The sequence below is a fragment of the Dermochelys coriacea genome, chromosome 4, assembly GCF_009764565.3.
Source record: "Dermochelys coriacea isolate rDerCor1 chromosome 4, rDerCor1.pri.v4, whole genome shotgun sequence".
In the NCBI taxonomy this organism is placed as follows: domain Eukaryota; kingdom Metazoa; phylum Chordata; order Testudines; family Dermochelyidae; genus Dermochelys; species Dermochelys coriacea.
In genome coordinates this window covers 61,271,607-61,295,562 of record NC_050071.1, presented here as the reverse complement: position 1 = coordinate 61,295,562, position 23,956 = coordinate 61,271,607, and the positions used below count along the sequence as shown (strand labels likewise).

General features: G+C 38.4%; 1 protein-coding gene across 33 annotated transcripts in view; it reads right to left on the bottom strand.

Annotated features, from left to right (window-relative positions):
- Window positions 1–1,015: 1,015 nt before the first annotated feature.
- The window catches only part of TRIM2 (tripartite motif containing 2), a 120,619-nt gene continuing 97,678 nt past the window's right edge, over window positions 1,016–23,956 (bottom strand). For 15 of the 33 annotated variants that reach the window (XM_043513150.1, XM_038398324.2, XM_038398323.2 and 12 more), the window contains 5 exons: window positions 23,606–23,773; window positions 13,018–13,198; window positions 10,894–10,964; window positions 7,389–7,529; window positions 1,016–5,434 (listed from right to left, as the gene is read on the bottom strand). In XM_043513150.1, the coding sequence (XP_043369085.1) occupies window positions 5,282–5,434; window positions 7,389–7,529; window positions 10,894–10,964; window positions 13,018–13,198; window positions 23,606–23,773 (714 nt within the window). In that variant the 3' untranslated portion in view covers window positions 1,016–5,281. The other 18 variants (XM_038398331.2, XM_038398333.2, XM_038398332.2 and 15 more) reach the window with 5 other exon arrangements.

Here is a 23,956-nt window from a genome sequence, read left to right as displayed (position 1 = left end):
CTGCTTGGCTTCATTGTGTTCTGTTCTAGCTGGCAGCCAAATAGAATGGATTGTGTACTGCTAAAGTTCAAAACAGATAGAGTGCTCTGGCAAGTTCAGTACTCTGCTGTCCTTCACAGCCATATATTAATGTGAGGCTTGATGAATGAAAACAAAGCCTTACAGATCTATTACACTAGTTAATTTTGCCTTAGGAAAAAAAAATTGGAGGCCCTGAAATATGGCTGCTGACACATTGTGAGATGTGCAGTAAAGAAAGGGGAAAGGATGCCTACTTAGGGCTGGCCAAAGACAAGAGAAACAGGGTAACTGCTTCTGTCCTTTGAGGTGTGCTGCACTTTTGATTGTCCTGCTATCAATCACTAGACCTGACTCCCCATAAGCCTGTGCAAACCTGCTGTCTCAGAGCCATCCCTGCTGCACTGAAAGAACCCATGCTACTTGTTAAGTGAGTTGTTGGGCCAAACTGACTTTTCACAGGATTCAGTTTTTGGCGATTTCACCAGAGACTAAGAAGGAATCCCAGGTATCATCAAAAGAGAAAGATAACACAGGCCAATAAGATGTAAGCATAGGGAGGGAGTCTCATTGGACCGCTTCCTTATGCCAACCCTGTGCCTTTCTAATACCGTGTTATTTTTCTAAAATGTTGGGTGAAGTAGACAGAATCAGTGTTAACAGAGTATACAGAACAAGTGGTAGTATGGATCTTAAAAGACTATAGCATAGCTGAACAGATACCTCCTTTCAATGACTTAAAGGAAGAAAGCCTACAATTCTTAATCATATTCCTGCTAATCAATAAAAACACTCAAAAACAGAGGACAAGAGGAAAAAAAATCGTCTTCTTCCTTTGTGTGTATGTGATAAGGGCCAAACACATACGAAACAGTTTTCGCCTAATAACCTGGGGCAAGAGGTTCTCCTTTTGAAAGAATTGCCCCTTTCTCAGTGCAGTGTGGATATCTATGAGAACAATGAATATGATACTGACAAATAAGTCCAACTCTGAAAATAACAGAGGAAATGAGCTTTATTTTTATTATTTGAAATGTTTGTGCACGGTAAGATACAGCTTTTGATGGATTTTTCAAAGATGGATTAAATTTTAAGTTTTTATTGTAGGCTAAAGCATCAAAAATACCACAGCACACATGAAGCTAAAAACTACACACATACGAACACTTTTTGATGCACATCTTTCATCCTCGACCTTAAGCAAACAGTTTGTATTTTGTCCTCCAAAGGGGGGGGGGGGGGAGAGAATAAATGGCTAGGATATTTCAATATCAGTTTGAGAATGCAAGACTTTATATGTTCTATACACAAAACATATGAAACTGATTTACAAAAATGGAATGAACAAAACTTAAAAAATGTATATTCACTTCTAGGACTGAAAAGGTATAATATATTAAGTGATACAGCTGTCTAGCACAGGGATATTGCTATACGCTATGCAAAATATGGAACATTCCCATGTCATAAAGCAAAAGCATCAGGGTTAAGGCTGTGTTGCTCACAAACATTAACTGAAGTGCTGTACATTCATCAGAAACATCATAACCAATTTAGGAGCATCCTACTCTAAGTACAAACATCTTTCATACAATCTCCACAAACAGACCAAATAATCACTGCTCACAATTCATCTTCAAGAAAGTTCTGACTGTACATCATGACTTCATAACTTGTTGTCATCCATAAAAAAAATCATTTCCTTTTAACATAACTTAATGGGCACTTATAGTTTTCATCATGGCAACACTAAATCCTTAGTTATAAAAAATATTAACATAATTATAAAGTTGAAAGTGCTGTAACTTTTACAGAACATACCAGCATTTACTAATTAACAAGTCTCCAACACCATTAGACAACGTTTGCCTCAAACCATCTTCATTTTCCTTTTCAGTTACATTGCTGAAACTTTAATCAATGTAAAAAATGCATTAGTGTTTGTTCAGGATTTAACTGAAAAGATAATTTTTGAAATGGAAAAAAAGTAATATATAGTCTGCTAGTTTGTCCTAAAATACTGCATATAACATAACTCCCAGAAAACCTTCTGACATTACTTCCATAGAACTCATACCTCCACCACTCCTCTGCTGTGTTGCCAATCTCCTAGCATTCCACTGAAGTCAGTGGAACAGTTAGGGTGTACATTGCAGTACAGGAGGCGTGTTCTACCTGGAGCCTTTGATAGATGCTAATAACTCAGTAGACCAAATAGTGCAATTCAGGCAGTTACTTAATTGGAAGAGAAAAGAATGTCACCATAAAATATTACTAAATTTCTACCATGGCTGCTAGGTTTGGGGTCTTTAATCCAAGTGTTTTAGCTGACTAGGTTTCAAAAGCACATTGTGAAAGCAATGCGTTTCTCAGTCTTCTTGTTCCAGGAAGATAAGGGACTGCCTGATATCACTGAGTTTAAAACTGCAATTGGGAAGTATTTGCTGTGTAAGCAGAATCCAGATTAGGGGCAGTTGTCAGCACTGCTCAATATCAGTGGGTGCTGCATTGATCACAGGTTCTGAAAACTCAACAGAAAAGATGAACAAGGATCTAGAAGGAGAAGGCCACATCCCCATTAATGTGTTAGTAAATGGATTGTGTAAGAATTCCAGTTTTCATCAAGATGTGACAGATTGACATAGATTAATTAAAGCCTTATTAATTAATTAAGCCTTATTAATAAAAGCCTTAATATCAGATCAAAGGAATGATCTTATTTTCTGAAAATCTTTAGCGGAACAATGTACATACATGTATGTACATATGAAATGATATCATCTTGAGTTGTGTTTTATCTTTTTCAAGAGACCATTTAGGGACTGATCCCTGTGGGCCTCAGAATTTCTGTGTGTCAATGGAGGATTTGGCCTGTACTGATTTCCCACCCCTTCCATTCTTTTCATGAAAACTCTTCCATTTATCTTAAGCTGAATAAAAATATTTTTTACAAAACTCTAAATTTTGAGCTAAATTAATACCGTCCTTTAAAAATAACCTACAACAATAGATTATTTATAATTTTATTCAAGGCTTTAACAAAGAAAATATGTGGAACTTTTTTTCTTGGTTAATAACTACAGTTGTAATGTTACATATAGAATATTCTTTTTCCTTAGTATGTTAATAGTTTTCCAAGTGTTCCAATGACAGAGTGATTGGGTGTCAGAGTGTTGGCTAGAAGGATCCTTCTAGAAGGATCTAGAAGTTTAAGAGGATAAATTATAGCGAAATAATAGATGGGACTCTATCCTCCCTGCAGACTTTTAGGACAAACTAAGTTCAAACACAAAATACCTTGCCCTCTTGATAAAACTTGCTTGGTTTTAAAATTTAGAAAATATTACCAATTTTCCAGGTACATTTTATAGTCCAATGCTGTAGTCTTTAGACAATCCAATCATCCTACCAAAATCATGAGACTAATTTAGTCTGCAAGGGTTTGCAAGATTGGGCTTTAAGTGCAAAAAATAAGCAAGAGTAGGGGGAAAAAACCCCAAGAAATATAACAAATTCAAAAAAACAGACTGAATTTCATGGTCTGCTTCTTTACAGAAAATTGATGTTAAGCACGTTTCTCAAAAGAACTGAAACAGATTTAACCTGTTCAAAACAAGATAATACAAGTAATTTAACAAAAATAAACTTCATTACAGACATACTTAAGATGGTCCCCCATCCACTTTCCTCTTTTAAAAAAAAAATAAAAAATAAAGATTCCTAAATAAAGAAAAGGAACTACTCCGAGATTATTTCAGCCATTGGCACCATATTAACCACAGCCTCTCTGCACAGGGTTGAGAGAGGGCATGACCCTGTATTCCTGAACAGTATCAACACATATTTTGAGACTCGACTTTACAATTCTTTACAAAGTTAGTGCTTCTTAAAATGGGCAGGTTCACATTATACACAGGAAAATACAAAATTTGGCTCTATTTTAAGTAAGTCATATGACTTGTAAGCGTGTTATATTAAATTGGAGTTTCAGAAGTATAGTGGAGATTTGGGCGGGGGGGGGAACTCCATTTTAGAGTGCTGCCATCCTCAAATGGCTTGCTTAAATCACTGACACTTACTTACTTTATTCCTGTGTCAAACAACATACACACATACATAATGGGACAAATCCTGCAGTCCTCCTTTTGTCTTCAGAAAACATTTCATTGACTAAGAACTTCAGAAATTGGTTCAATTCACTCTTATTTGTAATGTATTTTTCTTGAGTTAAATCACTTTGATAACCCTGGGTTGTCACCATACAACATTTGTTAACCACAGTTCCTTTGGTTCTACAATGTAGGTCCTCCAAAGGGGTACCTGTGTGGCTTTCTGTCCTGTGTGATATGTTGATGAATACATCAAGTTGCCTTTAGAAAGTATGCCAAAGAACATGTATGGAAGAGTTGCATACATGAGGGTATGACATTATAATGACCCTGATTCTAAGGACTTTGTTTGGTGTTAATGGATCTGTCATTCTACAGAAAGTCAGCAGTAACTAATGTATCGTTACAGTACAGTTTTTCCAAAGCTGTAGAAATTTTAAGTCTCTAGAAAAAGCTTACAACACACTGAGCAGTAGGAGGGGTTGGAAACAAGCACATGAAACAATCCTTCGTTAATCTCACAAAGAGAAGGACATTTGCACTGATTTGTGTAGTACTAAAAGTTGAGCTGTGTTAGGTCTGGCAAATAGAGCTAGAAGGATTTTGCATGACTTAACCATATATCTTTACTAAAAGAGCCTATTTGTTATAGATACTAAGACTGAAGAATGTTACATGTGCAATACCTACCATGATAATGAGATCTAAAAGACTTCCAGTCTTCACTGTTGGATTAAATAATGCATAACAATGACACTTTTCAAATTTGGAAGCTCTGAACGGGAGCTACCCTTCACAGGTTAAATAAACCCCTTCAAATAGTTTAGATATTTTAATTTTATTTTATTTGCAAAATTAGTCAACTACTTAAATTCCTGTTCCACAAGCTGCAGTTCACATGTATAATATTTCATTGTCCTAATGAATTCAGCAAAAGAGGGTTTTGTTTATTAACTCTTACAATAAAATCAATGGGGAACATAAGAAGTGCAAGTCCTATGTAAACAAGGTAAGTTTGGAAATCAACATGAAAAGTCCACTGGAGACTCCTTCAGCATTAAAAAATAATTAATTAAAGTACACATCCTCCACACAGATTAAGGATCTCTGGGACCAGTCGTTTGTTAAGGACCAGGCAACTCCGGAGCCCATTGTTACTGTAAGTATCGATAGACCTTGAAGCAATGGTTTCCAGAGTCTGCAACTACAACATGGCCATCTGAAGTTAGCGCCAGACCTTGGGGACCATAAAGTGGGTCAGCAGACGTGTTAATGTAGGATAAAAAAGATCCGCTTCCATCAAAAACCTTTAAGGAGAGAAAACACATAAGTAATGTTATATGTATTAATAGGAATAAAAATAATGGACCAAATTATGTTCTCAGCTGGACGAGTGTAGATCTGTAATATTTCTACTGATTTCAGGAACTCTGGATTTATACCAGTGTAAATGCGAAAAGAACTTTACCTCCTATTCTCAAATATAAAAATTCACATATAAAAATATTTATTTTTTACTTACAGTAAATTAGAAAGCTTATCTAGAGCTGTAGGTGCCTTTGCCAAAAAATAAGCATATAATCAAATTAAAAATAAAACTAGCAGCTCTTCCTCATTCCAAAAATAACTATCTCTGACAAATCAAACCACCACAACCCACCTCCCTCCCCCAAAAGTATCAGCCTTCATCACACTTCTCTCAAATCCTAGTAGATAGGTCCTCAGAGTTCAGCAAAAGCAGGGAATAGATTACAAAGTTGAGGGCCCGTCACAGAGAATTTCCTGCCAGTATCTTCCTCTTTTTTATATCAAGTGAGCTCCAGCTGAAGCATCTCTGCTGATACATATATTTAGTTGCTTATTAGATACTCTCTGGCAAGGGAGAGTGTTAATGAGAAAGCACTGTGATTCACACTTGAAACACAACTTTCATCACAAATGCAGAATATTTTCTCAATAAGTGAAAAAAAATAAAAAGATAATGATAAAAAGCTACTGGGATTTGTCTCAGTGCCTGAATAGAATAGTTTTTTTTTTTCTGTTATTTAACTATGTCCCCTACCTTCAGTTACAGTGACTATACATTACTACTGCCTGTACAGTACTGTATAAACTTTCTATGGGCAGTAGTTGTATACCATTTCTCATCTGACTTCAACTGATTTGTATAGTCCAGTGCTTTATGGAGTATTTCAGCCCTAGTGTTAACGGGCCAGTTTGCACCAGTGGTGGCAGATGCAGAGCAGGGTTTTCAGTCTGCTGTTGCAGAAAGCAGGAGCAAGCAAACTACTCATCCCTGAGGAGACAGATTAGGAGGAGCAGGCTCCCAAGTCACTAACTGAAGAGTCAGGACGAGGGAAATGGGTCTGCCAGAAATCCACGAGAAAGCCTAGATGGAGAGACTACAAGGTTACTGTGCCTTTCTCCCAGAAGACAAATTAAAAATAATAGGAGAGGCCTAGGCTATGAGGAGAAAAAGAATCTTGGGGGACATGGACTGGTCCTATTGGAGGAAAAGGAAAGGTCTTTAGCTACACACATCTTCACCCTGTAGCCCCTTCAGGGCCCCAAAAGCACCATTTCATTCTTTTTGTCCTCCCCATGGAGGCCAGCTGAGGATTTCTACTCCTTCCTTCGCTGCTTTAATCAGGAAGAGAGTAGAGTCCTTGCTTCAGCAAATGGCTGAAAGGTTGTCAGCTAGGGCCTGCAGGCAGAACTAGAAGTGCTTCTCAGCAAAATGAATATCTGGCAGCCCAGGATTTCTTGTGAGATATTAAAAAGTTATTTGGCTGCCCAAAGAGCACCAATACCTGCACCATGCAGCAATTTCATTGTTCAGTTTTCCCTACCCTGAATACTGTAGTATGTCTGTGTCCCAGTTCGGAGGTACATAGCATACCAAGATTAGTGTGAAAAATCAAAGGGGTAGAGTTGGTATTCATTCGAGAGAGCCATAAATTTTCAGATTGCTGTCAGTGGTGTGGCCTATGTAAAATACACTGGAGTTGTTTTAGGTAAAGACTCCTATTCTGTAAAGTGGACAAACACCACCATCATCCTTATTAACAGTCATAGCAAAGATTCTAAGGACTGAAAGAGCATGGAGTTTGTCCTAAAAGTGGCCCTGTAGGTCAGCATTGAGGCATAATAAAACTTGTGCCTGTTTTGTGGGAAACAGAGGGCTTCATTGTCCAGGACTCTTAATCCAGTACCTTCCAGAAGTGCTCTAATAACTTAAAAAATATATAACATTTTGTCTACCTGTATTCGACTGTTTCCCCAATCTGCTACAATAATATTTCCATTAGAATCTACAGCTACCCCTGTTGGAGCATTAAACTGTCCATTGCCTTCTCCATTAGATCCAAACTTCAACATGAATTCTCCTTCCTGGTTATATACCTACATGAAGTTAAAAAAAAAAAAAAGGGCATTAGGTCAAATATTACTTAAACTCTAACTAGTCTGAGCCATTTTGGTTGTCCAGTTCATTGTCACTGGAATGACCTGAGAACAACTTGGTAAGTAAAGTACAAGACTGGGTATTAACCAGCACACTAGAATCTCTACACTACTTGATAAGCCTGTCTTTTCTGTACTCCTGGATGTAGGCAATTATGTTTCTCATTTTATTATCTGGGGAAATTTTGCCCCCATTTAGAAGCATTATATTTACCTTACCAAAAGGCACTAGAGTACATGCCATACAGTCAGAGTGATGCTTATGTGTATCTGTGATTTTTAAATAGCCAGTGTATTTTATTATATCTACATTTCACTGTTTTCAGATGCTTAAATCGTTACTATTTCATTTTGCAGATGTAGAGGAGTGGGGAAATAAGTCAGTCAAGAATGAAGTTGTTGTATTCACTGCCAACACCTGAACTAGCCTACATCTTGACTAACCAGTTTGTTAAAATAAGAAGAACCTCCTCCCTAGAATCAAATACGAGCCAAACCATGCATTTTATGATCTTTAAAGACAGAACCCACCTCTTCTCTCTTTTCTTTCCTATATGGAAATACATGGGAGAGGAGAGATTTTGCCTTTCTTCCTCACACCAATCCTGTGATCTGCTGACATACCCCCCTCTTCTCACTTTAGGTCTGATCTACCATGAATATACACGAGGAGGGCACATGGATCCTACACTAGGAACTAGTGAGTATAAGCAAGAGAGCAGTGGGATGAAGCAGGGACATTGTTTTGCATAGCCTTCATCCATACCAGCTATCAGAGTTGGCTTGCCACGGGAAACAAAGCATGCTGCACCCTCTGTATGGGTAGCACAGCAAATTGTTCACTGTGAAGATGTGCATCCTGTTTCTTTAAATCTATGGCTTCTTCCAACTGCCTGGGTCTCTGGTTGGGACTATAAATTCCCAGCATGGTCCCAGACAAAACAGGACAGTTGCAAATTATGAAAAAATGATCCCTCTTCAGTCTCATTCAACCCAAAGGCGTGGCTCCTCATCACATCAAGATTAGGGACAGAATCTTTCCAGCTCTCTGTTTCATGGCTGGAGAATCACAATAACCTATGTGAGGGAATGCAAGGAGGAAAGCAGACCTGCTAAGTGCAGAAAGAAACCAGCCCGTTTGCAAATGAGGTGCTTAACTACTACTGTTGGAGCTAATAAATAAATAAATCTGTAGTCAGAAAAGATGGCAGAGAGGAATGGAAGAAAAAGGTTGGACAAGAGACTTGCCTCATTAGACAGGTGGTAAGAGAAAACATACTGTTGCAGAAGACCTGGAAAGGTGGAAGAAGGAAAGAGAAAACAATTCATGGGGGTGGAGATGAATTAATATGCCAGGTTGGCTCCTGAGATTTTAATAATAAATAATAATAATAATAATAATAAAAAGTGGAGGGAGGAAGAGAGGGCGAGAAATCAATTGATGGTAAGAGGAAAAGAGGCAGAGATATGTGTTTATCTATTTCTGGTGAAGAACAGGGGAGATAATTGAGAGGATGAGTGGTGGTTGGGGTGAGGGGATGCTAGTGGAGGGTTTTAGGTGCAAAAGGTGAATTTTAGGGATTTGATTTCTGCTTTTCCTCTCATCTTTTAAGGAGAAAATAACTTAAATATCACCAGAATGCACAGAACTTTCCAACATGTTGACAATTATATAGACAAAAAAAGAATAAAAAGAATCAGTTTTTCAAATTTAGTTTTAAAACCATCAAGGTAGAACAAACAATTATTATTATGCACTGAATCACATCAGGGCCCAATGGGAACTCTTCAATCTAATAAGGAAGACAGTAATGTGCGCATTTTAAATTCATATTTAATGAATTAGATGCCATATTTCTTATTTCTCTTTTGACTGGCTTTTGTGTCTTGTAAACTGCCCCTAGTTTCTGAAGGTCTCTGCAATCACTCCTATTACTGCAGTAAACCATGCTGGTGAAGATATAATTCATCAAATCAGAGCCCTCCTGCTGCTGAACCATGTAACTAATCTGCTTTATGGCTCCTGCAGTGCTCTTGCTTTTTCTGTTGTAATCCAAACCACATGAGTTGCTATTGCCTCTCTAATTCCAAAAAAAAAAAAAACACATATGAAAGGTCACAATTCAAAAGCTAGAGATTTAGTACCAGGCTAAAGATAGTAAATTACAGTACATTTTATTATTCATGTGACAATAATCAGTAACATTTTTGAAGTAAATGTTAAGATTTGTAGCTCTACAATGTGAATATTGATCAAGACAACTAACTCTTGATATTCAGCAGAACAGGAAGTGAAATCCCAGCCGCATTAAAAATCAATGTCAAAACTTCCATTGACTTTGCTGGAGTCAGGATTTCAACCAATATATTTAATTGCATACCTCTAAGAATTTCTTGAATCATAGCAGCATTCTTTTTGGGTGTGTGGGAGTGGTGAGGTGTGTTTGGTTTATGTTTTTTGAGGAAGAGAAGGGGAAAACTAGCATTCCAAATTGGAGAGGAAGCTTGAAGTCCAGAAAAAAAAAATTATGCAGGTAAGTAATAACTTCTTTCAAACTCAGTGGCCTCCCACCAGCATACACCTATCTGATATGCTATCTGAATAGTAACCATCGTTTCTGCCCTATGTAACCTGAGGCAACAGAAACATAATGACTTGTCATAGGACTTTTCAACCAGTCATGAAGCAGGACTCTTCTTATGGCTGCAAAAGACATCACCAACCCAGTGACCAATCCTGCTCAATGCAGGAATTACTGAGTGAAATTCTATGGTTTGTGTGATGCAGCGGCTAAGATAAGATGGGCACAAATAGTCCCTCCAGTTTTAAAACCTATGCATCTATGACAATGTAGATGTATTTTTAACATGTTGTCTCCTTTTACTATTCTTTGTTATACTAGTTTTAATCCAGAAGTGAGGGAAACATATTGAGAATACCTAGAGGAAGGGGAAAAAAATCTTTCACAAAACAACAAACAGAATATAATATATAAGAAATTATTTGACAGGAGGGCAAAATAACAAAATACATTAGATTTTTTTTAATATCCGAGTTACAACTTGTATTTAATAGTTATTTCATTAGAAAAAAAAATCAAAAATTACCCCAATCCAAGAAATCACTTGTTAAATCTCTGGATTCCCAGTCCTTAATGAAGCCCTTCTTTCTTATCCAAGTTTGTGAATTAGACCTTGGACCAACAACTTCATTGTATTACAATAGGGCTTAATTTTTATTTTAGTTTAGGAGGAAAGATAATATGAACTGCCAGAATAGCAACGTGGCATTAATTGACGGTACCTTGACAGAATGGTTATGGAAATCTGTAACAATTATTTCATTGTTGCTGTTTACAGCTGCAAAATGCGGACCTGCAATACAAAAGAGGAAAAATAAATAAAATAATAAGAAGTAAACTTCAAAAGTAAGGATTTTTACTTAATGGTTTAAGTTATGACAAAAATCCATTGCATTCTTTAAAAAATTAAGGCTGACTTCAGAGCAATCACTAGTCAAGTGGGAGGGAACAACAATTTAGAATTTGGAATCTTTTCATTCCATTTTCCAAGTAAGACGGTACATTTTTTTAAAATTGGCATATGTTCTCTCATCCATCCACTCATCTGTTATAGTTATCTATCAGTAATGCCTAATGCCCACCCAGTTGCACACAGATTATAACCCCATATAATAATCAATCATGCATTAACCAGCACTGGTACTTAAGGACACTAATGTTCAGGGATAGAATGCAGCAAGGTTTCTGAAATATTCATACACATTTTTAAATGAAATCACCCATATACTTTGTGTTCACTTTTCACAAACATTTGAGTCATCAAGTTTTAGAACAAACACAAAACTGATGTTATCATAAGTAAAGCAAATTCACTTAAATATGTGAATATTATCAGGAAAAAAATGCATTTTTCACCCAGCTCCATATATCAAAACTGCACATGCAAGTTTTGGTAGAAACCAATTTGTTAAATCCAAACACACACAAATATTTGGGCTAGAAGATCTCAGTGCCATGCTACGTAAGTAATTACAACAAGTCAACACAATACAAAGTTCCAGTTTTGTGATCAATTCATAAAGTAAATGTGAAAATATATACAATATATTCATATTAATATACATAATGTATATAAATTCAAATAAAGACTGAATTCAAGTAACTTGTGACCAGCAGAAAGAGAATGTAAATTATTAAATAAATTGTTAGAGATTACTTGTTCAGCTGTACTAAGGAATTCAAACCTACAAGTTTTAAAAAGAAAGGAAAATAGCATATCCAGAAATTTTTAGTAACAATTAATATTTAGCAGAGCTAGAGCCCAAACTCTAGTGAATAATATGCACAGTTCTAAGTGTACCATAAAGCACTATTAGAATAGGGAATCTAATAAAGCCAAAACACATTCAGCTACCTACTCTACTAGAAAGGTAAATTTTGACAATATTATAACAGTGTACAATTTAAGGCAGTATTCCTCCCATTCTGCACACTTATCAGAGCTCCAGATTAACATTGGGGACATTATTCAAAGTGACCGAACACCTGCAAAATGATCTAGACAAGTCACTTGGAGTCTAAAGTCAGGTATGCACAAAAGTGCATGCCTAATTTTCACAATTATATGTGCAAACATAATGGCATGTGCAAATGGCCAATTAGACATGTAACTAGCAATTTTCCTAACGTAGCCATTTCCTCTCACACGATTGTCCATGCCTAAATTTGCACTTAAAGTCTCTATGCCCATTTTCAAAGGTGTCAAGAAGGGGAAAAAATGTACTTATTCATTTACATAGGATTAGTTAATAGTTGCATGGTTCTTTGATTATTGTAAAGTGCTGTACAAGCATTAGTTATTATCAGCAGGTGAGTGCAGACATTACAAGGCTTTCATCAAATGCCTATTATGATCTATCTTCCCTAGGTCATTAGCCAGAAACACAGCCAGGCAAAAGAGGGTAGCTAATAAGAACTGGTTACAATTATTGGTGAAGAACAAATGTTCTAATCTTCCTGACTGATTAAACTAACTGCAGAGTAGTATGTTAAAATGTGAACCTAACAAGGTGTAAAAGTTATATTTCAGAGCTGTCTCTCAAAGATGGATTTTCATTTTGAAAAAAAGACTAAGATGACCGAAGTTCCTAGAACATAGCACCAACTAAGAAAATTAGCACAATGAATTTCTGAACGACGTCCAGGTTTAAGAAAAAAGTCTCAGACAAAGACCCTTCCTTTTCCTGGTGCTGCTGCTGCTGAAAGCTGAAGATCATACTTTGGCTTTTCTTCCCATCCATTTTTTAAATGACAAGGAAAAATAATTCAGATCTAGCGTCTTCAACATGCTCAAACATCATGCAAATGTGAGCAGAAGAGGCAAGAAAAGGGGATTTACATATTACCGTCAAGTGTACCTGCAAACTGCTTGTCCCCATTTCCTCGGCTACCAAACCTGGTTACTATTTTTCCATTTGGCTGGAAGATAAATACACAACATGCTTTGTTGTCCACAACAATGATGTGCCCATTACGATCCACAGAAACACCTTTTGGTCCCATAAGTTTTCCTGATCCAATCTTTGCCTGCAAGAGAAGAGAAGGAAAAATGATTGAATTTGTGTGATTACGTAAGCAAGTACAATTCAGGGATCTCCTGTAATTTATAATCTTTATATGAACATAGTGTGGCAAGTGAAACTTAATCCTCTAAAATTTACCAGACAGTTTAACTGTGGCCATAAGATTTATTATAAACATTTTAAGAAGAAAAGTTGCTGAAATATAGGCCCTTTCTAGGATGGAAAGCTATCAGCATTCAAGACATAAGTAGGCAGACTTTACCTTGCATATACTAAATTATTTGTGTGCTGTACTGCATCAGCAATTGTAGAAGCCAAGCACACATGAAGCCAAACACTTCGCTCAATATCAAGTGCAAATACAGTAGAACCTTAGAATTACAGACACCTCAGGAATGGAGGTTGTCCGTAACACTGAAATGCTTGCAACTCTGAACAAAGTGCAGTTCAAAGGACTCCAGATCCAGCAGCTGACGCTCCAGACCAGGATTCAACAGAAGCTGAGCTCCCTACTCAGACCCATACCAGTTTGCAAGCTTGTGGTCCCTCCCCAGCAGAGGGAGGGTGTGTGTGTGTGCAGGTCGAGTAAGTAAAAGCAGCAAGTCCCCCTCCCAGGGTGGGGGAAAGGGGTGAAAGCTGCACAGACTGCAGTGCTGCTCTTGCTCTGCCGGCTCTGGCTGCCTTGGGCTGGCAGACCCAGTGTCTTGCTGTAAGTGGCTGCCTGGGGGTGGGGGTTGGTACAGGCACCGCAGATGTGCCTACCCTTAAGATGCAATAAAGGCACAGTACAGTACTTGCTTTATTTAGTTATTTATTTATTGGGGTCTCTGCTGCTGCCTGGTTGGTTACTTCTGGTTTCACATGGTGTCCGGTTGAACGGCCAGTCTGTGACTGGTGTTCGTATCTTTGAGGTTCTACTATATGTCAAAATTTTATGTTGTTGATGAAACTGGAGTATCTGGTAGGAAAAATTGTGGGCCAGACTTTAGCCAACCCTTGTTCAGATGCAGGGGTGGGAAGAAGGTACAAAGGACCTCTACCTTTTGGGCACCTGCTTGAAGTCCAGTTACCTGAAAGGATAGAGAAGGGCAGGGCCAGGACCTGATCCTCAGGTCATCAGAGCTGGCTGGGGATATGGAGTGTGAAGCATGCTGCAGTCTTTCTTAGTGCCTGTTAGCATAGGGAAGGAATTCTGCTGGAGCCAAAACCCAATCTAGCTTCAAATATACTGTAGTGGGCCCTCTCTGACATTATACTGCTCACAGCTTAGAAATGTGGGGTTACATTTGAAGTGTGCAAAAGAGACAGGGATCTTGGCGGGACAATTACAAATAAAAGTCACTGAAACACTGAATTACATACACAATCTGTTCCTGTCGTACGTGTAGTGAACAATATTTCAAACAGTAAATATGTCTTGTGACAACAAAACAGTTACCAATAGAACTAAAAACTGCAAGGCAAATAATATTGCAACACTGGAAGGATGCTTCCCCTCCAGTGAGACAATATAGATCAACGCTCACAGGCTGCAGGTGATGAGAAAGTGGTATAGAATGCTCAAAATAAAAAGAAATAATGTGATCAAAATACTGGAATAGGGTTAAAGAATATTCTAATTTGGTGTGTTATAATGGGGAGACTGACAGGAGATAGAAGGTTAGATTCTTTTTTATCCTTCTTCCTCTTTCCCTTCTTCCTCCTGCTTTCCATGCTGCACTCCACACTAGCCAATGGAAGGGAGCACGCCTGTTCTAACTTTGGTTTGTAGCTGCTTTCTGCACTGATCTTGCCATCTCCTGACTTGGAGAGCTGCAGAAATATTCTAAAAGGAAAGGAGTACTTGTGGCACCTTAGGGACTAAAATTTATTTGAGCATAAGCTTTCGTGAACTACAGCTCACTTCATCGGATGCTGTAGCTCACAAAAGCTCATGCTCAAATAAATTTGTTAGTCTCTAAGGTGCCACAAGTACTCCTTTTTGCGAATACAGACTAGCATGGTTGCTACTCTGAAACCTAGAAATACTGTAGGCTCTATCTATATGGTTAGGCCACTGTAGATGTCCTCTGGGAGCAAAGAGACCCCAGTTAGGAGGACAAACATGTGACACATGTTAATTGCATTGCTTACTTCTGGAAGGTGCTCAGCTGCTACAGTAATGAGTACCATATTCAAACCTATACAAAATAGAATATGGACTGTAACCATAGAGACACAGTATGGTTCCCCCCAAGTCACAGGGCCACAGACTCAGAGCTATGGCTAGAGTGACATAGGATATGTTAATAATTTCTTCTTGGCCATAAGGCCTGCAAACAATAGCCAGGAAACAGCAACCACAGTCAGAACCCCTCCCACCAGCCAGGGAGCAAGTGGCAGAGAGCTGTCAGAGAAGGACACCTAGCTAGGGGCCAACAGCCCAGCCATACCCACTTACCCAGTTCAGAAAAAGCTTCAGTCAGGCCCAAGGGATCCAGCAACCTAACCACAGTGCTTCACCCCTTCCAGGACAAGGAGAAACTAGGCCAGAGCCTCAAGGAGCCATCTGGACATCAACCCAGGCAATGCCAGGACCACCCAGGAACACAGCAACTCCCATGTTTCTAAAGCTTGGTCCATGCTTCCTCCTTATCAGATTTTCTGCCTGACAATTAGGACATCTATCATTTTTGTAAATAAGGCAACGTGTATTAATCAAAGATGCAAATTTGAGCATTGACTCATTTTCATAGAATCTCAAGATTTTGGAACCTTCAACTACAACTGGTCAAAAAAATTCTGATGAAAGATTTTTTTTTTCATCAGAATTTGCCAATTCATTGACATTGAAACATTTTGTGATGATAATTCCATGTTGATTAAGTTCCATTGGAAACTGCTTGATTTCCCTCCAGCTTGCCTGCTGGGCTCTTTAGCAGTCTGCCACATGGATTGCCTCAGAGTTAGGGAACCCAGGGCTTCCAACTTCCACAGGTCTGGGGCAGCCCTGCCAAACAGACTGCCCCAGAGGCACAGCTCCGTTCCCTTTCAATGAGAATTCCAAAATGTTGGGGTTTTGTTCCAAACAGGGACCATATTTCAAAATAGAAAATTCTTTTTCACTCAGGATTTTGATTTCTCCACACAGCTCTACCATGTTAAGGTTGAGACGTATGGGATGAAACAGACACATAACCTACAAAAATTGGGGTAAATAGTGCTTCTGTAACAATCCCCAAAAGTCTCTTCCTTAGATCCCGCAGGAGCAGCTGGGGATCTGTGGGTCTGGGAGCAGCTGTATGAGGATGGTAGAAGGTAGAGGCAGGGAGAAGGTGCTTTTTTACATAGCACGTTTCCCTTGACTACCAGAGGATTTAGAAGCAGACATCTTTACGGTAGTTTGAAGTGAAGTAAAGATTACAGTAATAAGCCCACTTTTCATGGCTTTTTGTATACATGTGGAGTTGCTAGGGCACAGATGCAGAAGAGGGGCAATCCCTTATGAACCATCCTGAATGGTAGTGAGTGAAGTGAAAGATGCTGAAGCTGCCCTATACGCTGACATAATGGAACCTACATTTCCCCAGCGAGCCTCAACCTCTATATAATTGCCTGAACCCTTCTATCTTGAAGGGAGCATATGGAGAAAACTCCATAAGATGAACCCTGCAGCATCCCTGCATACTTTTTTCATTTCTAGTGGATTTTCCCACCACACAAAGAACACATGGCCTTGTATTTGTATGCTATTACATTTTTTTTAGATTAGAAAAAAAAAGACTAATGATATTTACGGAAAATAATTTCAATGAACATTTTAAAAATAAATTTGTTTTGGCAACAGTGGGAAAAAGTGAATGTAGTCATATCCTACCAGTGAAACGTATTAGGGTTTGCAGAGTAACAAACAAGCAAAGGCATCAGTTAAACCTAAACCAGTAGATCTATTTCCTTTTCTGAATTGATTAAATCTTGCTTTTTTAAAATTTGCTGTAAGATTCAGGATAGTCTGTTTCTGCCCCATCCCCACTCTGCAATGTTTCCAGGATTCCTATGGAACAATACAGATACAGACTAACACGGCTGCTACTCTGAAACCTGTCATTATGCAAGGCACTGAATTTAGCTATATGGAGTGGTAATCTATCAACTTCATGAAAAAACTCGTACAGATACAGACAGACATCTTTCTTTCCAAATAAATTTGTTAGTCTCTAAGGTGCCACAAGTACTCCTTTTCTTTTTGTGGATACAGACTAACACGGCTGCTACTCTGAAACCTATGGAAAAATGATTCATTCTCATGAATATAGTGTCTTCCTGCCCATATTACTTCAAATAAAATAACATGAATAAAACCAGTGTACTTTACTAATGGGCACTCAAAGAGTGAAGTAATAAAATAATTAGTCTTGAGTCAGGATTTTGAAAATAAATTTGCAGACTACACACAAGTTAAATCCAGCTATGGTTTGTAGTGCTTGCTATTAAAAATCCATCTTCAGTTTCGTGCTAAATATACTGGTGACATTATTCTGGAGCAACATACTTTTTGTGTGTTTGTACTTCTTGAAGGTCTCTCAGGATTACAGGCTTGATTATTTAAAACTGAGCATTATGAAATCTAGTCACTTCTGTTAATGACGGGACAAAGTATTCTCAGAGTTTTCTCAAAAAGAAAAGGAGGACCTGTGGCACCTTAGAGACTAACAAATTTATTTGAGCATAAGCTTTCGTGAGCTACAGCTCACTTCTGCCACTAGGAAAGAAAAAGTGTAAGGGCTCATCTAAATCTTTCACGCAAAGTATGTGTTAAAATTGATTCTGTCAAGCACATTATGTTCCTTATTATATATGCCATTATGAATTTAAGTTATTGATTTTCCCTTTTTCCTGTTATTCCAAATTTCATATGTTGTACATTCACCCTGCTTAGGTGGAAAATGCTCTACGAAGGGATGTGTGTGTGCCTGAAACCATTAGTTGTTTTATATCTAAACTTCAAAGATTTACCTCTACCAGTGTTCGATTTGTTAGTTTTTATTTTTTAAGGTTTAATTTTGCTGATCGTGTTGCTATAAAGGGTCATAATACATGGAAATTAATTCATAGTCCTTAGCTTTGTGGGTGCATGCGTGTACAGCTTTGTTTTTGTCTGATAACCATTTTTTTTTTCAGTTACTTAAAGCAGGGAGACGGTTGTGTAGCAAACTGTGTGCATCATGCACCTCACTCACAGTTTGACCACTTCTCTTTATCCTCCCCCTTGCCCAGGATTATTTCTAACTATCCAAACCTCTTAGTAATTTCAAACGGCTTCCACTTTTTCTTATTTAAAAATAAAAGCCCTGCCAGACACATGTTTTCTTCTATCCCTCCCCACCCTTCAAATACTATCCTGACATGAGGCCTGTGGTGACGATATACCATCCTAGACCAGTGACAGGTTTAAGGACTGATACTGTATGGCTCATCAGGGCTGGAAGTGAAGGGGAAAAAAAAATCTCCTCAGAGAGCCAGGAATCCCTCTTTTAGCCTTAGAGTATGATATCAAGGGATCTTCTGAGTCATGACATTACTATGCATAGAAAAGCTATTTTTGATAATCTTCAGAGGCATCTAAAATATTTGTCAATTTTTTCTTCTCCTTCACATGGCATGAGTCCTTTACAGTTGGACTTGTGGCACATAGAAAGGTTGGCTCTAGAGCAGAGAAATAAAAAAGCAGTATTAATCAATATTTCTAAAAACTCAAATATTTACTGTATGGATACCCATGTAAATGCTGGTGCAATATAAAGGCTTCACTGCCACTTTGTGAGTAATGCAGATAATCCCATGTTGCTTCACTGTTTTTGATCATGTGGCCATGCTAATACCAATAATACCACATCCGCACGTATTCCTTCTGTCTGAAATAATATCTAGCTCTTTTTATGCTTTTCATCAGTAGGTTTCAAAGCACTTTACAAAAGGGCATAAATGTCATTACCCCCACTTACAGAGGGGAAACTGAGGCACATGGGAGCAAAGTGACTTACCCAAGATTATCCAGTGACAGAGCAGAGAACAGAACTGAAGTTTCTCAAGTCCTAACCCAGCACTCTATCCACTAGGCTGCACCATCTCCCACTATAAGAAATTCAGGGTTTGTTGTTGTGTTACAGTAGTATTTTGCTAAGTTCTGCGTTATGCGATATTCAAGTTTCACACCCTTGAGAAAACTTCAGAGTCTGTCCCTATAGCTAGTGGAGACAAAGCATCAGGAAAGTGAAACTTTTCTCCTTAGCATGGGAGTCAGCTACAATAAACCAGCCAAGTCCTGTAATTATGGAGATGCTTGGCCATAGCTCCAAAGAAATTTGCTTACTGGCTCTCATTACTGTTTAAATGGTGCAAAGGGAGGAGTGACTGGAATGAGGAAAAAAAAAAGAAGGGTGATAAAAATGACATTAGAATAAGATCAGAATAAAACTCTGACATAACCGTCAATGGTTCAGCCCAACAACGAGCAGACTTCTTGCATCAGATAAACTGCCCAGTATTTCATGCCCTTCTTCAATCAGAATCACCATTAATACTTTGTATGTTTATCTACAGTCTCAAAGTGCTTGGCAAACATTGCTGACTTTAACCTCACAAAACCCCTGTGAAGGAGGAAAGCATTATTGTTCCCATTTTACAGATGGGAAACAGAGACAAGAGATGAAGCGATTTGCTCAAATTCGATAGCAAGTCTAGCAAAGCTAGGAATATAACCCAGATCTTCTAAACACCTGTTCTGTGTTTCAACAGTAAGACCAAGCCTGCCCACTATATGTAGATTGCTTCTGTAGTAGTCTTGAATTTCTCTCAAACACAGTCCATTGTGTTTACATATAAAAAGTGTTTTATATTGTAATTACATTTTCCTCTCCCATTTAATCATTCTAACTACTAGCACCATAAAGTCTGATTTATTGACTTGTACTAGTGTCCTTAATATTAACATTTTGATTACTTGTCTCTGTGTTAGCAGGGAACGCTGCACGGGATACTGGTTTCCAAGACAACGATCCAGTTTGCTTAATTTATGTTCAATCTAGGGGAACTAAAGAAAATGGCACTCCAGCATCTTCCTCCAATCCAATCTGATCCCAGTTGCACCTGTTTTACACCAGTCTGTCTTCAGTTCATTCATTGACTTCAGTGGAGTAATTTGCCAAGTCAGAGAGGAGAACCAGATCCCCTGAGTATCTGAACATTTTGGAAGCTATTTTACCTTTATAAGGGAAGTACCTCAAGTTTCATGCACACACCTGAGACATTCTATATCTGTTTCTTTAACAGATCTGTTACAATTTTTTTAAATCAACAATTGGTTAATTATGGATCTTCAGGTAAAAGTAGATCAGATAGGAAATTCAGCTGCATACACCCTAAGGCTATATGACTGCATAATTTACTAAGGGGGTGTCATTGAAGAGATTATAACTGTCTGCTATAGAATGAGTTATTTAGTAAACAGCAGTCAAAGGGAGGGCATTTCCTCCCAGTTAATAGCCACCTGCAGGAGCTCAGGGCTTGAAATTTTAGATGTTAACTGCCAGAAAATGCCAACTAGAAAACTATGCTCCAAAGCCAGACTCTGGGAATGAGAAAGCATATTGATAGTTTCTCATGAGATCTTCTTTGTGACTGAAGAGCATATTGCCATCTCACTCAGTCCTGAGGACTCTGTCTCAGACTTGGGGACACTGCTTTTAATTCTCTTCAATTTTACTTTACCCTGAGTACAACGCCTGCTAAGCTGCAGGTTGGTGAACGTCAATGGTCAACAAAGATGCCTGTTTCTAATTCCTCCAAGAAACAGTCCCTTGTTTTTAAAGCGTTAGCTGACTTTTTATTCTGTTCCTTTTAAGAGCATAATAACCTATATGAACAGCAGGTACAGCAATAAAATTGCCTCTGGGATGGATCTCTCAAACCTAACAGTTTTCCCTGCCTTTTATTTTTCCTATGTCTGTTATATTTCTGTGCTGCATTTAAAGACCTATTGTAATAAGTAAAATCTACAGACAACAGTGTCTGTGATTTACTATGGGCCAAATTCTGCCACCTTTACCCTTGATGAGTAGTAACCTTAGTTCTTAAATAGCTCTTTTGAAATCAACATGGGGGGGAAGGAGGAAAACCTTTCATGGTGACAAGCAAGGTAGGCCATTTCCAGCAGTTAAGAAGAACATGCATTCTTACAACTACAATACCCACCTGCTGAAGTGAAGAAACAGATTGACAGAGCCAGAAGAGTACCCAGTAGTCACCTACTACAGGACAGGCCCAACAAAGAAAACAACAGAACACCACTAGCCATCACCTTCAGACCCCAACTAAAACCTCTCCAACGCATCGTCAAGGATCTACAACCTATCCTGAAGGATGACCCATCACTCTCAGAGATCTTGGGAGACAGGCCAGTCCTTGCTTACAGACAGCCCCCCAACCTGAAGCAAATACTCACCAGCAACCACACACCACACAACAGAACCATTAACCCAGGAACCTCTCCTTGCAACAAAGCCCATTGCCAACTCTGTCCACATATCTATTCAGGGGACACCATCATAGGGCCTAATCACATCAGCCACACTATCAGAGGCTCGTTCACCTGCGCATCTACCAATGTGATATATGCCATCATGTGCCAGCAATGCCCCTCTGCCATGTACATTGGTCAAACTGGACAGTCTCTACGTAAAAGAATAAATGGACACAAATCAGACGTCAAGAATTATAACATTCAAAAACCAGTCGGAGAACACTTCAATCTCTCCGGTCACTCTATTACAGACCTGAGGGTGGCTATCCTTCAACAAAAAAAACTTCAAAATCAGACTCCAACTAGAGACTGCTGAATTGGAATTAATTTGCAAACTGGATACAATTAACTTAGGCTTGAATAGAGACTGGGAATGGATGAGTCATTACACAAAGTAAAACTTTCCCCATGTTATTTCCCCCCCCACCCCACCCCACTCCCCACTGTTCCTCTGACGTTCTTGTTACATGAAAGGTTTTCCTCCTCCCCCCGCCCCCGCTGCTGGTGATGGCTTATCTTAAGTGATTACTCTCCTTACAGTGTGTATGATAAAACCCATTGTTTCATGTTCTCTGTGTATGTGTGTATATAAATCTCCCCACTGTATTTTCCACCGAATGTATCCGATGAAGTGAGCTGTAGCTCATGAAAGCTTATGCTCAAATAAATGTGTTAGTCTCTAAGGTGCCACAAGTACTCCTTTTCTTTTTGCAAACACAGACTAACACGGCTGCTACTCTGAAACTCTCAGGAAAGTGGGACAAAAACACAGCCTCTTGCTTGAAATAAAGAACACCTCTGTCTAACACTAATAGAAGGTCCTTATCCTTTCCATGTGCTGACCATTAAAGAATATCAGCATGCACTCACATACCAAATCAGTACATTACTGCAAACTTCATTTCACTGAGAACAAAGAGAAAAAATCATGGGCAGAAATAGGTTTTTTTAAGCAATTAAGTACATGATCCAAAAGAGATTTTCTTGGTCACATCAAACTTTAGGCCTAGTTTGTTCTGCCATGTGTGGGCGGCACATAGTTGGCACTGGTAAAATTTGTCAAGAACTAGAGGTTCTTCATGACCACACACTGACTACAAAGAACCATGGGACAAGGGATAATATAGATGTGTTTCTAGCAAGTTCATAAAACTTGTATCATTTGTCCTTCTCTGTAGTGGAGATCTTGCTAGGTCCTATTTTATTGCTACTCAAACAATGTAATTCTCTCTACTCTGGGATGCCTGCAAGTCAACCAGCACACAACATGGCAGCCCATAATACATCACTCGGATGATCTTTTATGAATATAATACACCTGCCTTGCTGTCTTTGCATGGGTTGCCAATAGGACAATGGGTGAATTACAAACGTGCTTTGCTGACATGCATGTAGTAAACAGAGTAGGACGCATCTTTCTGAGGAACCAATTATCAATTTGGTATCCTTCTAACACACTATGTTCTTTCTCTAACTGCCATTTGAAGGTCTCAACTAATGTTAAGTCATGGCCTCCAGGATATGAAATAGGCTACCACTGGAGGATCTGTTAATCTTCCCACCTAGTCTTAAAGTACTGAAGACTACTTAATGATATGTCTGTGGAACTGTTTGGAGTTTGGCACTGTTTATTATTGTTGGGTGTTACACAATTCTATGTTGTAGTGCGGCACCCAAACACCTAGCCGATAAAATATTATTAAAAATATTAATTCATATACTTTTGGTATCTCAGTTTTGACATTTTCCTGTTTATTATTAAACTTGGTTTTAGGTGCATCATGGCTTTCCACAAGAGAAGAATGCATTCAAATCTTGTTAAACATTCAGTGCTTCATATTATAGCCTTACCTTAAATTTTCCATCTGATGAAAATATGCTAACCCATTTGTTATCATAGTCTGCAATAATGATGTCACCACTAGGATGCACAGCCACTCCTGTGGGCCTCTGCAACTGGCCAGGAGACCTTCCTCGTATACCAAAACGACTTTTGAACTGGCCATCATTGGAAAATATCTGTGATTTTAAAATATTTACTTTTAAAAGTAATTCTACATGAATCACAGTAATCTATTTCTCATGACATGGTCTTTGGCAAAAAGGAAAATAATTAAAGCACTGGAAATATTAATTGTTACAGTCCCTTATCTGACTGTAATAATGAAACAATGTTACTGCACACATCTGAAACCATTGGGC